An 18,536-nucleotide genomic window follows, 5' to 3' on the forward strand; every position below is an offset into this window, starting at 1 on the left:
TTAAATTAAACACATCATGGATACATGACAAAATTACTACGCCACCATTTATTGAATGACCATTTGAAATGTCGTTCATGTTAGCAATATATTCTGTTTGGCTACTGAGCTTGTTTCTGTAGTTTTTCATATAAATATTAAAGGCAAAATGATCAAACCTTACAGACAATCAATACAATACATACATGCCATGCCACGAAGACAGATGCCACAAATTTTACAACATGAAGTTTATCAATAAAAACCAGCATTTCCGCTTTAAGAAGGAAGACAAGGATATTTTTTTGTAAAAACTTGATATATTCAGAAGTTTTATGTTTGGGACTGTCATGATTATCATAATGCAATTATCTTCATGACAGTAAACAATCACTGCTGGCATTTATTGATTAGAGGCAAGTAAAGATAAAATATTACAAAATGACCAATGAAGAGTGACCTAGACCTTTGCCTATAGACATGAGCTTTTCTATGCCCAATTCTATTTTATCTTTTAATGATCTTAAGTTTTGATTAATGATAAACCAAGGTTGAGATCCCGGGGCTCCACCGTTTATCAGTTATTGATCGGAAACTGTTGTCATGTCAAGTAACCAAGACCATGACCTGTCATCCACTTTAATGAAAACCAATAGGGTTCATCTACTGGTCATTTCAAACATGCCTACCAAGTTAGTTCCCTGAGCCCTAGTGCTCGTCAGTAATTAATCGGAAATGGATTTCAAGGTCAACACGACATCGACCGTTGACAAACTTGCCTCCCAGTACCCAGTGTTCATCTGCTGGTAATGCAAAAATTGCCTACCAAGTTTGAGAGCCCTTGGCATAAGCATTTGCAAGTATTTGATCGAAAAACGCAGGTGGGGGGGGGGGGTGGCGGTGGTGGAGAGAAATGACGGATAGACGGTCAAATTGCTTTATGATTTTACTCATTTTAACCTAGTAAATTATATATAAAATTTATAAAGGGCAAGCTATACTCCTCATATATAAAAAGACAAACACTTTGAACAGTTGTAAATTTAATTATTATTTTATCTCACGTTGAGAATAGGTTCTAATGACAACTTACAAGCGAGGTAATATGACTGATCAAAAGTGTAGTATAAGTGACCAGTATAATCTGCATGAATTATCTCAACTTGCAGTTTGATTTCATCTCCATTTGAAGAAGGGGCTTTGTATGTCACCCCAACAGTCATTTTACAAGCCGACTTAGTACCGCAAGTGCTGCACCCAGTAGTATCTGTTTCACTGTAAGACTGGATGACTGCGTTACTAGCGTCTAGCAACTCGGCCTGGTTGGCCTAAAATATAAGAAAGACTGCAATAAGACATGCCATTATTATTAAAAAAAAATACAATTCCCAGAGTCATCAATTTTAGAGTGCATCAATTACTTTTTATTTAATATTTAATTCGAAACCTTTTCTATTGGTCAATTGAATTTACACTTGATCTAGTTATATGCTCTTGCAAATAAGATTTGCCAGACGACAACATGAACAAAAGTTCTTGTTTGTTTGACACAGTTCGTCCTCATAGAAATACTTTGTATGTCGAAAAAATCATTGAAATATTGTCAATATCTTGGCGACAGCGTGCAAAAACTATTATTGGCCAAAATTTAACAAAAAAATATCTTAAAAAGATACTCGGCCGTGTTAGACAAGTGTCCTCAGAGTTTGAATGATTGAGATATTGTTTTCGATTTATATGTTGTTTGGTATTTCCTGAGTCAGTGCAGTTTTTTGAAAGGAATATCATAACCGTACAAAATATAATTGAGTTTTGCTAAACATGTGTTATATTTTACCGCTAAAAAGGTAACAAGACGCCATGTGCTGTATTGCAAGATTTAGCGCAGGGCATCAATATATGACCAACAGGAACAGAGTTTTTGAGAACATTCGTTGAAACTATAACGAACGACAAAGAAGATAGTTAGCCTGTTTCCTAAATAATTAATATGAAACACACTACATTCAAACCTCTTTTAACTACTTTCATTTCACTAGTAAGAATGTCCTTCTTTATCTTTATAGTCAGCAGTATCCCCCTGTTTGTATATTGTCAGCTCATCGGTCAGCATTTTAGTACGACACAAAATAACGTTAAGAAGGTCTGAACGCATGGAAGGAAAACAAAGCAGTACCGTATTACACCGAAACCAATCTAGTCCACAACAGTGTGTATACTATTTTTAGCATATAACACGTTGTGTTTACCCTTAAAGTGACACTCTTATTCAAAATCAATACAAACACACGTATAACAAACATACATTTTGACTGATAAACCTTTTACTACTTACTAAATAATACATTTATGGAAAATATTATTTACTGAAAACGAGATTGTAACCGTGTATTTAATAGCAGATGGCGCAAAAATATTAATTGATTGGCGAATGCTAAAAGATTTACTGTTGTCTACCATACTTTTATAAGATAGAGATACCATAATGTATGCTCATTTCTTTCAAATTAAAGTCGGTAACCTTCATACAACCATTAAGAACCATTGTTTTCGTCATTTATAAATCCATTTTGGAATATTAAAACAATATTATTAGTTGTGGTAAATCTTATTTGGGAGTAAGAGTGCATCTTAAAATGGTAATCTGTCTAAATTTTCTTGAAAAATCGTTCGCGGGGTGGAAAATTCGTCGAATTTTAAACAGCTATGAAGTGCTCGTTTCCGATACGCCTTAAGATATTCGGCTACAATAACCAATGGGACTTTTGGTCTAAGTTTAAGATATTAAGTCTAAATTGTATTCGGCTCATTTCCGTGAATTTAACAGGAAGTAGCATATATTAACATATGTTATAAGTGTAGCGATCCCATTTGAGGTAGGGGTGCGAGTGTTGCATGCAAAACATGTTAAGTAATTTATAAAACCCTCTATGAATGGTAAAGTAACATCCCGCACACGACCAACTATACCCAATGTGCATATAAGCAGCATTCAATGATTAACTTTAAGTGTGACCTTTGACTTTGAGGTCGGATCTTGGGTCTTGAACGAGACGCGTAGTCTATATTTACCAAAAACGTTTGCCAATTCTTTTTTAAAATCCCTCTGCACATGACAAAGTTACAGCCCAAGGACGACCAACTATACTATATTAGCATTTAGGCAGATATCTAAGGTTATAGACTGTAAATGTGACCTTGACATTTGAGATGGGACCTTGGTCTTGCACGCGACACATCGTTTGTATGAACCAAAGACATGTGCCGATCTCACAGTCCATGAAAACGTTACAGCTCGGACACAACCGTTCTCTATGTGCATAAATGCAGGATCCCATAATGATAAAACTCCGCGTGTGACTTTGAGGAAGGTGCGTTGATTTTGCACGCGACATGTCTTCATTATTTACCAAGCACAAGCACCAATATACTTAACGTGTTATTTTTTCTTGTTTTGTTTTCATCTGAACTAGAACTCAAATGGCAAGAAGCATTAGGTCGTACAGTTCTACAAATCTTTGCATATTTTTTATATTATCGCAGTTCATTTTGCATCAATTTCGAAACTTTTGCGCCCTCTTATCTATGTAGACGACGCGTTGTTTGAAAAAAAGTAGATGCAATTTGTCGAAATCAGAGTATCGGTATATTTTGATTAACCAGACACGATATATGCAATTAACAGTGATAATTAACCTGAAATAACGAAGTCCAATTAATTTCTTTCAAAAAAATACACTTTTGAAGCAAAACAGCTTTATCCATATATATTTCTTTTAACAACCAGCAAACAGCGAACCAGATAATTATTTGAGCCATGCAATAATATAATTAACCGAACATGCAATTTTGGCAATCGTACTCAATTGGGTCAAAGCCGATTCGTATTTTGCCATTGAATAGTGAAAACAGTAAGAAAACATCTACAACAAATAACTTCATCTACAAATTTATTATATGCCTATCAAATTCCTTTTCCATATCCAACAGGGAACATATAGCACGCCGTATTGTAAAATCCGTATCATGATACTGTCGTTTTCTGATTCCGTATCATGCGAGTACCGTGTGTAATTCCGGAACTTCTTTCGCGTTGCTAAATATAGCGTCACCAAAATACCTGGTAAAACCTGTAAACCTTTAAATACATTAAATTATCAAACTTTACTCATGGTCCAGAAGCATGTAAATATTCAGGAACATGGTTCTCATGTTCTTCAAAGAACCATGAGGATAAGCACGAAGCAGAGAAAACTTCCAATTTATCTAGACAGCCACTTCAGTGAACTAGTAGTTGCCTTTTCAAAGTTCATTAATTGTTGCATTATGTTTATTATCATAAATATGAGCAGCTCGCAAATGCAAAGTCTAAGGCGAATTTGCGTCATCGCTAGAAATAGCGATTGACTCACGAACTTCCCTCAATTCTGCATTTTATGATCGTCAAACAATCTCACGTATAATTGCTTTGTTAAAAATGGCCGCGTTACAGAACAGAACATAACAGAAATTTTATTCGACTTAAGCATAAAAAGCTCATCGTTACATCTACAGGAAATAACGATTAGTATATACTCGTAAAATAAGTACCGTTTATTGTGCTGTGACATTTAATAACTGTGTTCGTATTATCACTTCGTTAATATTTCTTAAACACAAACTATTTTGTACTTATTTTGCTCAATAAAGTGAATTCTGTAACTTCTGACTTCGTTTCTCTGTATTAGCCTCCCTTGATTTAATTACACAAAACTACGTAACACATTCGAATTCGTACGCGCATTCGACAGATGGCGGTCAATTTAAATCAAATTGAAACCGAAAAAAAAGAGGAATAATTGAATAGGAAGGTATATAATAAATGGAACATAACGATAAAACGCTTTTCTGGTAACCTGCATCACGTCTCGTTCGGTGAGTAAACATGAATCCGCCTCGACCTGCTGTCTCGACGGATACGTGTTCACACACTGAACTCGACGTGATAAAGGTCAACAGAAAAGTGTCCTATCATAATATCCCCTATGTATCCATCTGTTAACTTTGAAAAATGAAATCCTTTGTTAATACTTCTGGACAAAACAATAGTATTATAGTTCGCTAGAATTATTGATTTTATGTAATAATATAGACTTAATATTTACACAAATTATCGTTTTAACTAGTATTAAAGTAATATTTACATCGAAAAAAAATAGGTTTTCGATCATCAATAGTTCATAATATAGGTTAGCCGGACACACATAAAAATCAACTCTCCGAATGTTGCTTACTCAATATGCAATACCCTGAAAATTGGGTTTTAGAAGGCCTGTTCAATCAGTCTTACTTAATTCGATTTAGAGCACTAGCCCAGATTTCTTTTCTTTTATGTAAATCACAAATCAGTATAGTTTACAAACCTGACCAAATAGGTTTAGAGTGCAGTTTTGATCACTGCTGTCAAATCCCTCAAATGCACGACGTGAACTTTTTTTTTTTAATTCAATTTTGTATCTATTTCAGTAATATATAGTGGAATATTTCACTTAACAACGTTTTTATTCGAATGTCACTAGTGTTATGCAAGCATATTTTTCAGATAAGGCTTACTCAATCAAATCACACTCGAATATATCGGAAATAATTAATTTATCGGAAATGATGATGTGATGATATTCATTTTATTTTATATAATCCAACTTGGAACAAAACTATTTGTTTCAGCAAAACTTTATCCGTTTTGGTTTGGTTTGCTTCTGATTGTATGTGTTATATATTATCTTATATAAATAGGTGCGTTGCTACTTGTTTGACCACACATACTGGCTTGTGCATGCATATGCATACTGCGACATGTCATTCCGCTTTGTTCGTGGTTAACTTTTTACATTTAAACAATATAACAAATGAATCAATCATTTTCGTTTAATTTGTGATACCCAAATATGTGAAGGTTTCGTGCCTGGTTACCAAATAATATAGTTTGATATATTTTGAAAAAAAATCTACTGATATACTGAGACATTGCAAAACATGTAAAATTAATGAAAAAAAAAATCAGAACAAAACTTATGCAAAACACAAATTAAAAACCTTGAAGCATTGCAAAACAATATTGTTAGAAATAGATAGACGTAAAGTGGTCGTTTACCTAAAATTTGTTTCAATGTAAAAGTACACATGGTTTATAGTGTACGATTTTCTCCAAAAACATTATTTTGTCTTGCATATTATGGTATTAGAGATACTTAGATATGTTTTTCGTGAAGAATCAGTTGTAGATTTCCATTTAAGTGTATAAATAGTCTGGTCGTCTGCATTGCCGATGTCAATATTTTTTTTTGAATGTTCGCCAAAAGTACAACATCACAAAGGACATATAATATACTACATGCAAACCGAAATCAGTGGCATACAATGGGCTAGGTATAATGATGTTTATCTTCGTTAAGAAAGAACTCCATGGCAGTGAACTCATATAAACAAAGGCATTTATCAACCGACCACCGATAATCGTTAGATTAATACGGATATTTTATGTTTGGCCCTAGAGTTTATTATAATGCATGTTCAAAGTAAACCATGAAGACACTAAATTGTTCTACTGTCCACAAACCACTGCTTACACCCTACTGGATTCTCAATTAATATTTTGAAATCCTGTCTTAACAAACCACACATTTTTTATTTCGTATGCTATGTCTTAGATTGTATAGGAGACATCTTTAATTAAGGTCAAGGTCATATAAATCTATTAAAAATGAACGGAAATAATTCATACAATATATCTTAATGTTTTACCTTATTAACAAAAACCTTGTACCAGTTGATTGTAATAGCGTCTGAATTTGTAGGAAATATGCAAGGTGTTGTAATACTGACGTTCCCATCCGTGTTTGCAGTAGGTTCTTGTGGATTTAAAACAACAGTTGAATTATCTACACTGAAGTCTGAAAACAAAGCAGGAGGAAGGTAACAATCTAGCATAGGGTTTTAGCTGGATTTAAAAAGGTTGCTGGAGAAAAAAGACAAAATGTTAGTAAGAAAGAAAATTGCACATCTTATCAATATTTTTTACTTTTTTAATCGACATTATTTCAGGTTCAATTCAAACATATATCATTTATAATAATATTATTATAGTAAGTTTGCAATCAAATCGAACGATAACTTTGTTTATCATCAACATTTAAGTATTTGAAGGTACAAAGGCACACATGCTGGTATCCAAGAAGGCAGAAAGGTGTTGCTACAAAGGGTCAGGGTGCAGCACCCTACTACAGCCTTGCTTAAACCCTGAATAAAAATAAACCAGGTTTGGAGAAAGGAAAAGACGATTAAAGCCATCACATGATGTGATAATGACTCTGAATTATAGCGGTTGTGACGGAGGGAGAACTTTGGAGGCATGTTGAAAGTAAAGTGAGGCATCTATGCAAATATGGGCCATACAGTGTAAGTGCTCTCAAATCATCAATATTTTAATTGAGACCGAATCCTATACATTTCCTATTACTATTTGTAATAATATAATATAACGTTTCGTAGTATAATTTACAAATGTTTTTTATGTGTTGATATATCAAACCAAGAGATATTTGTCAAACATAATGCTTTCTAAACGCCGCTTTCATAAATTTGTGGTTGATTGATAAAAGTATTTTTTTAAAAGATGCATTTATTATGCATGGTTACATGAATTTTCTTTGAAAGGGAAGACAAACTTTCAAATTTAAAGCTGCGATAAAAAGTGCATGAGTCTGTTGAGTGTGACCTTGATTCCCAAAACAGTAAGAGTCATCAACTTTTTAAGGGCAAATTATCACCGAAGTTTCATGGTCATATGTCAAACCATTTACGAGTCATTGTGCGAGAAATGGTTAAACCTATTGGTAAATTGTTGACATGGACCTTTGACGTTATGAACCAAACCAGAAAAAGGGGTCATCTGCTGGTCAAGGAAAAACTAGCAGGAAAGATTCACGGTCCTAGTTAAGATAGTTGTAGTAATAGTGATTTTCACCTTGGTCCATCTGATCCCAATTGCAATCCGAATGTACAACTAGTTCCAATTTCCAATTTATATTTAGCTCAAGCATCTGAACTGACTGATTGACATCAACCTATACAAACATATTGTTTTGTTCTTATAAAAAAATAACAACAATCTTAATTTATATTTTGAACCAGAAAGCGTTAACAAAATACAATTAATTGAAAGGGCATAAAAATTCAAGTTTTAATTAACTGTTACTTCCATTGTAAATTCTGAAAGATAGCCGGTGTTTCCTTCTTGGCATCCATATTTTATACAGTTTGTGTAACCAACAGAATGAATAGTGTACGAAAAGATTGCTGCTGGACTTGCAATGACTGCTGAACACTCACTACAAGCAGGCAAACACACGTTGGCGGTAATTCCAGAGCATATTCCAATATTATTGCCATCTACGATCCAAACCATATTATTACGGCTGTCACTTGTGCACTGAATAACAGAAGATAGGCCAACCTTTGATGTAGTGTGACTAATTTGTAGCGTGTCTGAAGATAACAGAAATGCATTTTAAAAACAGGAACAAAAGCCATGAAGTTGCAACTCTTGTAACATAATTCCGCAAATGCCGCCTGCATAAAGCTTGCATTGTTTTGGAATGGAAAGTTATTAACTAGAGCGATATTTGGAAAATCAAGGCCAATAACCCCATAGTAAATGTAGCGATTTCACTGCTTATCATACGTGTGCAAAATATATCAAATTTTGACAATAAAAATATGACATCCCTGAATGATGAATGTTGTCAAGATATAATGCATATGAACATTTTGACAATTCATGGGCAAGAAGTCTGGAGTTTGATGTGGTTAATTTAAAAAAATGGTGAAGACGTTTTACCCAACTATCTCGTCTCTGTCGACACTCGACTCTTATTTTTGACAAACAGATGAGCTTAAATAAGATTGTATTCCCATTACCAACGACATCCCATTTTCTAAAAAAATTGACGAGAAATGAGTGGTCAAGAGTGAGGTTAAAATGTTGTTGTTTTTCTTCCAATTTTGGTCATATATGGGCCATAACTCCAGAGTGGATAGTGAAATCAGGTACTTAATTCTTGTTATCCAGTAATTGATACCAATTGCTCAAGTTTAAGATTATGATATAGTTTTTCATTGTTTAATCATCTAGCTGCATTGTTAAATCCCAAGATTCCTTGAAGTGAAAAGTGTGTTCCCATTCGAATAATTTAATAATGCATTTAAGAAGGTTTGTTTGGAATAGTCTAGAATTTTTCATGAATAGAAGTTGAAGAATAAACAACATTCTTTTAAAATTTGAGATAGAGTGCATTTCACTCAGTTTGTGCAGGGACTTGGTATTCAATCAGATGACAGCGTCGTCAATTGTGTCATTGGAGGGACCGGCACCTGCCTGGCTTACCGCAGTTTCTGCTTTTTCTCAACCACCTGCTTATAAACTGATTTATTTTTAATAACATGTTCCAGCAGGTGCAGACGAGACATGAGAGGGAAGTGACGTGGTTCAGGTACACCATGAGTGTCTGAACTCTGTCCTCAAAAGACACAGCAACCAAAATAGTGACCAAGGTTCAAGACCCATGAGGCTTCATTTGTAAGACTATCACTGGCCTAACCCTAACCACCAGGAAGTGGACGTACACCTTTATATGTAGCAGTTGCAGCATGTTCTGTGTCATCTTTTATGGCTGTACGCAATTGGTCTATATCCTTTGTCAGAGGTTTAAAAAAAATCCAACTTTCTAGTACTTAGCGTTAAAGGAAGTCAACAACAAGTAAAACATGTAAAAAAAGGAAGTTAGGTACCAAATCTATTGTTGATGATGTTAAACATCGTTGATCAGGATCTTCAGCTACTGTAACCATAGTTCAACATGGATGTTCTCTATAGCAAACTTATTCTAATACTAAAACAATATTAAATGCAGAGCTTTACTAATATTTAACTTTATTTTGTAGTTGGGCCGGAGTGTTAACATTGTAAAAACATATACATATATACCAATTTAATGACAATGGACGTATTAATGTATTGGCAATGCAATGAGGTTGGTTTTGAGCATACACAATATTAACAAATTTAATATATTTGCGAAACTTTAAGTTTACAAGAATACTGTATTTGTTAGCAAAATCTTTACCTTTCTTACTATGGCAGTTTCGTATGGATATTGATAAATTTTAGACATATTAAGGATACTTCATACCAATCATACCAATGCATTTCGATATTGTATATCCACTTGGAAAAATACTTAGGGAAATCCCTAGCCACTTGTATAAATCCGTTAAACATGTGTACTACTTGGTTTCAATTTTATCGATGATTGCACATTCATTCGTCGTGTTGAATTTGTATTTATTCGTTATTTTAATTGATCGATCTTTTGTGCATTGACTTTTCTCATTATTTTGTATATTGGTTATTTCTTATTCTTTTAAATAACGGTTTTTGCTTAATATTTTGTATTCATATGTTCCCCTCACTTTTGTATTAGTTTTTTGTTTCAAATTCGTATTTGTATGATGTCTTTTTCTCATTCTTTTATACATAATTATATATCTTTTATAAATAGTTATTTTTAAGTTTCGGGTCAGTTATACTGTATTTGTATTAAAATTCACCCAATAAAAGAATGTCGACCGAAGAGAAAGTCAGATTTTTGTGTTATCCTTGGTATCGTCATTAATTGTGAAAACTTAAACCTTCACCTTATATAAATAATGGAACATGTCGTAGGCTCTGAAAATTTTATCTTTACCTTGGATACATTTCAATATGTTTAAATAGGCAACATGTCAAAGTAAAGTTTCATGTTACCACCGGTCTCTTGCAGTACTTTTGGTACTTTGATTAATACAAGACAAGTTTACTTACCAAAAAGATAAGCTGACATTTCCAAGACCACAAGACACAAACAATATATCGTCATTGCTTTCATGGTGATCTGAAATGGAAATACAATACCAATATCATAAACAACATTACCTATGTGGTTCATAAACAACGAAATGTCCAAAAGGGCATAATATGATAACTCTCCATTGCAATGAGATCCTGACAATATCCATTTTAATGCTTATAATACTTATAAGTTTAAACGTTAAAGAAATGTAATGATAATTGATAAACAATATCCCTTGTTATAGGCATCTATGTTGTATATTATTCTTGTATAAAATGGATCGAACTACATCTTTGTAACTTTTGAAGATTATCATACTTAGAATAATGTGGCTGAATCTATTCTCATTAAAATGAAAGAATGAGGACCAATTAAATTCGAACTGAAGGTTTAAGTGTTTAGTCAATGAAAACACATTTCAAGACCTAAATGACATAACCAGTCCACCGGGGGATCTTGATGTGTTTTCGCTTTGGGGGAAGCATTCTCCTATAAAGTCAAAATGCAGGAGTACTTCTAAAGGGCTTATAGTTTGATAAATCCAGGTTGTGTTTAATGGCCAGTTTTTTTTAAATATAACCAAGTGAACAATTCCTATCGTATTCTACATTATTACCCAATGCCTCATATCAATGTAATTCACCATTTCCGACCGTTTTACAAATAGTAATCAATATTACAATGTTTTGAACTGTTGACAGAATGAACTGTTACCCGCGCGTGAGGTAACGTCATATGTACGTCATGGGTTTTACCGAGATTCTAAAAATAAACTGCATACCGTTTAAACTCGTTAATTTCCGGTATTGGTTTTGTATGTTTAATTGGTTCACGGAGAGTTCCAAAGAAATTTCAAGCGCTCAATCGTATATATATATATATGTGATCAAGATCACTACCAGACGTAAACAAATCAATATCAGACGTAAACAAACAATGTCGTGATTTAAAGATGTTTTCGGGATTGATCTCAACAATTTGCTAGAAATGGAGACTCGTATTTGTCTTTTCGTGTTTGAACAAAAATATACAATCAGGTAATAAAAAATGTTGCATGTGTGTAACAGTCAAAACTGTTCTCCCTCGGCCTATCAGCCTCGCGACAACAGTTCAGAAGTCATGCCCGACACCGAGGGACAGCGGTTTTGACTGTTACACAAATGCACATGGGGCAACCAAATACTGTTTTTATGAAAACAAAATACAATAATTTGAATCCTCAAGTACATCTGTTAGAAATGTGAATTACAAAATATAGTCAGGAAAGATGTTATACACTGAATAATGGACAAAACAACTTTGGAATTGGATGAAAATAGATCAAAACATTTGGATAGTTTCTCTTTATTTTCTTAAACGTTTTTCGAATGATTTTATTTGCAAGACGAGTTTAACGTTCCATAAATTTATTAAAACGGATGTTATCGATGTTAAAATCCAAACAAATATTGTAATACAAGTCATCCAAAGCAAAAACAACATATGTTTTGCCGAATATTGATACCTCAGCTTGCCCAGTACATCTATGATATAGGCAATGTAGAATTATTACACAACATTTTTCGGTATCAGCATAATTTAAAATTCATGACCTAAGTGTAATGGTTTGTGCAGTTGCAAACATTTTATGAATAGAAACATTTATTTCATGAATGAAATGATAGAAATATGAAGAGGTAAGTTAAGGAAACCTGTATTTTTTAAAGGGAGCGGAATGAGGTAAAAGTTATTTGGGTGAAATACTATGACAACGAAATAACTCATTTCCAATTTTTGTACGAAACTTACAAATATCTGAATCATCTTTTTATTATATGAACTGACATGTACTTTTACTGAAAGTATTGTAAAATAACAATTTCCTTTTGAAAATGCACTCACTTTTTTTAAATTCTCTCTAAATTTGAAATATCAACCAATGGAATCACTTTATTTGCTTTGTTTAAGCACACTTTTTTACAACATCCCTTTTGTCAAAAATCTAGGTTAACATAATAGCTACGAAAAAAACTACACAGTTTTGCTAAAAACACAAATACCATATGATTACTGAGGAACAAGTGTATCACAGATTAGTTTCTTAATTTCAACATTTGGTATGTCTTAAAATTGACGAGTAAGTAGTATTTTTTTCATAAAATCGATACATGACTTTATAAGGCTTTCAAATATATGCAACTAAAATAATATTAAGAGTATTAAACATAAGTATAAAAACAAAACGCATATACTTTATATGAATATATCAACATTTTCCCATGTCTTCAAATTGTTTAATAGTGTCAAATAACGTAAAGTTCTGGTAACTCAACATTCACATATTCTCACAATACAATTAGCTTATCTTTACACATCTCTCCTCTTTGTAAGGTATATTTTAAGCCATTTTAGAAAAACAAATTATTGTAATAGTTTAACCAATTATTTTTCTAGCACGAACTAGTTTTAACTTCAAAACATCTACGTTGCAAACTTGCACCGAAATACAAGGAGATAATTTCTCGATCAAAATTATATTTCTTTATCGTATCTAATTATTTATCAAACTGAGCGAAGGTTTAAGTAAATGAAGTCATAAAAAGTATATATATGTCAAGCAAGTCATTGAACTATCATTTTTTTTCTACATATAAAATAAACAAAGTCAAAGCTCATTAATTGGTTCTTTCACTCACTGAAGTTTAATAAATAATAAGGGTGATTTATGTATAGTACGTTTAATGAATGTATGGTTATGTTTCAACAGTCTTTAACTTTTAAATAGTTCTTTCAACTTTGGAATTTATTTTATTATCTTTATTTAATATGTGGACTTGTAAAGATATATCATTTAAAATGGTTTTCACAGTCCGATGTTCAATACTTAATACTGCACTAAATACAAAACAGTTCCGTTTGTGTCATTAGCGCCCCAAGCAAATGATACATCACATATAATTATTAATAAAATAATTGATTTTTTAACAGGCACTTGATATATTTATTTTATACCATGCAAAAACGTGCATGTTTGAGGTTTTCACCCATACAATATCTACTCTTGTCCGAGATTTACTCCCTCGGGTATATATGAATAATTATTCATCACAGTTTGATTTCGATTCACTTATGTGCTTGATAAACACCTACACAATATACAATGGAAGATTAATATAAAACATTAATAAAGCATATAACTGCGTTCTGGTTCGCGTTGATAATGGCTCACTTTGCCCGACATTTAAATTAACACATAAGATTTACAATTAGCACTTTCTTCGACCTGTTTAGTGCAAGGCGATCACTTTTGCCAAAAGTTCTTGCACATTGCTCTCATCGAAATTAGATTCAATACATTTATCAATCTTGAAACATACAAACTTTAATTCAAACAGTATGATTCGATTAAAAACTTAAATTTATACTTTATGATATGACTAGCAAACTAGTTGTATTTATTAGAGTCTAATGCTAAAAACCTATTCCACTTAGTGCAACTAATAATTTACACGTTATTTATACATACTTTTAATACAGAAATGTAATAAATTCCTTTTCTCTAGATCCTCCTACGTTAATGCCATTGGTTTACAAGCAGCAGTCCGTAGTACCGTTCGATCGGTATGTTCACCACACTCTGCAGTGACCGCCGCCCCTACTGGTTATTACTATCAATACAGACCAGGAGATTAAAATGGTTATCCTCATTGAAATAAATACTTCTATACCCATAATTGTACACTTTGTATAAATTTGTGCATGAGCCTTTAAAACACGTTCATTATTCAAAAGAGTGGGGGAAGAGTATAACTTAAATAACTGGCCACTCTTGTTTGCGGCTGTTAATAAAGCTTGGGCAACCGTACCGTTCTGCTTTACATTTCACCGGGAAATATTTATCTCCTGGAACCCAAAGTGTAATATTGGATAATTATTTGCCTTTGTTATCTTTGAGTTTGTAATATAACTTGTGATGGCAAAAGCCTGGAAACATATACTTTAAATATTTACATAAAAATAACATAAAATGATTTCACTGACTATAATATGTCACACGTTTGAAGCATATATATATATATATATATATATATATATATATATATATATATATATATATATATATATATATATATATATATATATATATATATATATATATATTTATATATATATAATTCTTTTCTTTCTAAAATTGAAGAGGCAACAAGCATATTTGCTTTGAATGTATAAACTCAAAACTGAGTGAAAACTTTGTCTGGTGACGTTATAAACATACCATATTTGTGCTGTTATGTATAATATTGAATTTATGCTCTGAAAAGCAGCCTTAATCCCGGGTTTAAAAAAAACGCCGTGACGCCTGTCTGATAACGTTCGGGATCGCTTATTGATAAACGCCGGGAGTGCTTAAAGTGAAGCAGCCCGAGAGCGGTTTAGAACAATCAACAGGTCTACGTCAGACAACAGTGACTTTTAAACACAATACTGTTCGCAGTTATCTGTTGAATATAGAATTTGCTTTACTTTTTCCGAAAATGCTAAAGCCTCCGAGAATCCCATTCGCGAAAATTCAACTTGGCATCCTACAGTTATCTATTGGTTAAACTAAGCAGATTTTTATTTTATATTTTTAATGAACCACTTTATTAATAAGGCTTTAAAGGTTTCAGTATGGGGAAAATTTGTTTAAAAAGTGAGTGGGGTAAATTGGTATTCCAATATGTCAAGAGCTGAATGTTTGTTAAAGCTCAATTGTATTGAAGTGAACATAAATGTAATCATAAACGGTTTTATACGATATACAAAAGACCAATGGAATGAAAAGCAATTTCGATGAAGGATTAAGTTAGAAAAAAATCAAGAAATTAAAATATAGAAATGATATCTAAAGATCGTAACAGTTGTTGCGCTAGGATATACTTTTGCAATAAGTTGTTTTATACTTTTATGCCATATTATCATACATTTAAGCGCAAATTGGCCTTGAAAATGGTTCATTCTGAAGGAATAATATTGATTAATACACCTTCTTGAGGTCGTAACGCACACGGGCTGTAAAACCTTTTTACAGGCCCTTGCAGATGGAAACCGCCAAGAAAAGGTGTATTATCGCTATTATTGCAAAAAACAATACACACTATAAGTTACTCTTGTGGTTCAAAAAAGTGTTAAATGTCATGAAAATGCGAAAAGCATAAAACGATTCATTTTTGCTTCGACGCTTGTTTGTCAGGCTTTAGTAAATTAGAAAGTGTTTTTTTTAGGGAAATATGTTGGAAAGCACCCACAAACGCACGCACGCAGCGCGTGTGCGTGTGCGTGTGTGCGTGCGTGTGCGTGTGTGTGTGTGTGTGTGTTATGCAGTATATATATGGTTTTTACTGCTCATATATGCGACCACCCGTTTTCACAACCAACCCGCTAATGAGACCGATTATTTTAGAAACGACCTTTTTCCTGAATAATTCAATGGTCCCAAACCCCTTAAAACGAACACCCTTTATTCAGTAATACGACCATTCAATACAGTCCCTTTTAATTAATCACATGTTAAATTTTTCCGTTAAAGCGACCGGGTTTACTAGCGGTTTTACTGTATGCGTGTATAAGAGTGCTCCTACGACAAGCCTCAAAAGGGAAGTAATTGTGATCGAATCAGTATTTAAAGAAAATCATACTAAGTGCGTAAATGCCAGGCACATGAGACTATTCAGAGCGTTAACAAACTGCATTTGGTGAATGGCTCAAGTTCCGAAGTGTCATTACATTAACGAATGCAATTTAGAATTGAGCACATATGCAGAGTAGCATAAGTATAAATACAGGAAATGTACCACATACAATGCGTTTTTATTATACCTACAGAAACTTCAATAATATCATGTATTAGTTAATACGTCTAGTTTGTATGTCACAGAATCAATTGCATTTATGTCCAAGAAGTTTATTTGAGTCATTATGATTATATTCCTCAGATATTATATACCTCATGTATAACTTAATATTTGTCTTAAACATCAACAGTGTTTAACACATTCAAACCTCAGAATGAGTATTCTATATACAGATGAATATCCGACAACAGTGGCTCAAAATCGAGAATAACAAGCTCATAAATCATATTTACATATCAAACAATATTAACATATTTCCCTCATTTAAGTGCGAGACTTCATCTTGTCAATCCAATGAAATACTCTCGGCCAAGGTTTCAGCCTTAATCGATAGTGTTTGCCGAGGGTTGCCGAGGGATTACGAGCTACACCGTTTCCACCAAGAAAGTCAATAGAGAAATTGCAATGGAAAACATATTTATCACAAACCTCATAAAAGTCAGTTTATTCTGAGCTGATACTTGACTGGTGCACGTGTAATTGTACATGACATTATGCGTTACACATAATAGTTGCAAAACGTTTTAAAATTTCTTTACAAATGCTCAATTTAAACATGTACATGAAGGCTGATTTGTGGTAAATAAATCCGTCTTAATTTGTACAATGTTTACATTCCTGGATGACATGGAGCACAAAGACAACGGACAAGTATCCGTTCAAGAAATGTTAAAGAAACACGTCTCGATTATTTATGTTATGATACCGAACGAAATTCAGGACTGCTAATTTTAATTAGATAACAAAAAGATAACAAAACGTATACCATATTCGACACGTGGTGGTTTTTAATAAATGGATTATCAGGTTTGTTGGTCACAAGGGTGTTAACTCAGATACTTTAGCAAAAACCACTTTGGAATTAAAGACAAGAAAACTGAAAAGGTCCCCTTGACCTCAACGTCAATATGATCATTAATCTACTGTCCGTTTTTTTTTCGATTTCGTTTTTCAAAACCAAATTATTAAGTGAACTGGGTTTATAGAGTGCTATCCTTTATTGTTTAAAGATAACAATAGCCTTGACCTTTGATCTAAATATGAAAAGAAATCATTAAGTTAAATTATGTTTCACAAGTTTATATTTATTTTGTGTGTGGAGCAATATTCGATGCAAGGGAGTTTGCTGTGAACCATTTTGTTAGTGTCGCGAACATCGCGAAATGCCAGATTGTTGCTTTAATATGAATTAGTTAAATATACAATACATATGAGATTGCTTCTAATGATATACAGGTGTTATATGGTTATCATATGTTTGAGCTATTATTGGTATAATCCTAAGGTTTTACTTTATTACAGTTGCGTGGTTTCAGTATAACATTTCATTTGTACATTTGACCTTGTACCTAATCACCATGAATCTACCGGTGCTTTCATTGGTGTCCTTACTCAGGCGGTCTCGCACCAATTTCACGTGAATTCGTGCTAAATACAATACTATTGCACTTCATGTTGAATTTGGCGGTAATATTATAGTACAAAAGGTCTTTGTGAGGCGTTTAGGAACAAGAGTTAAAAAAGAGAGTTTAAAGTGTTTATTACATCGTACGAGGGTAACATCGGACTAGCAATTAGAAATTGAATATGTGACAAAATGGATTATAGAATTTAGAAAGTGTCAAAGGCTGGAAATAAATCAATTACCTACCGTATTCTATTGAGGATATTTTACGGTGAATTGATATTGGAATTAAGATAGTTAAAACTGTATAAATAAAGAAAGAAACAGTAAAAAATGTGTTTGTGGTCTTTT

General features: G+C 32.9%; 1 protein-coding gene across 1 annotated transcript; it reads right to left on the minus strand.

Moving 5' to 3' along the window:
* Positions 1–1,034: 1,034 nt before the first annotated feature.
* On the minus strand, positions 1,035–11,102 carry LOC128235804 (uncharacterized). Its single transcript, XM_052950598.1, has 3 exons — positions 10,880–11,102; positions 6,763–6,911; positions 1,035–1,307 (listed from the first exon to the last, which is right to left on the minus strand). Exons 1-3 carry the CDS (start codon positions 11,001–11,003, stop codon positions 1,035–1,037), a joined length of 546 nt encoding a protein of 181 aa, XP_052806558.1. The 5' UTR covers positions 11,004–11,102.
* Positions 11,103–18,536: the final 7,434 nt, after the last annotated feature.

This window comes from Mya arenaria, chromosome 5 (assembly GCF_026914265.1).
Source record: "Mya arenaria isolate MELC-2E11 chromosome 5, ASM2691426v1".
NCBI classification, from domain to species: Eukaryota; Metazoa; Mollusca; class Bivalvia; order Myida; family Myidae; genus Mya; species Mya arenaria.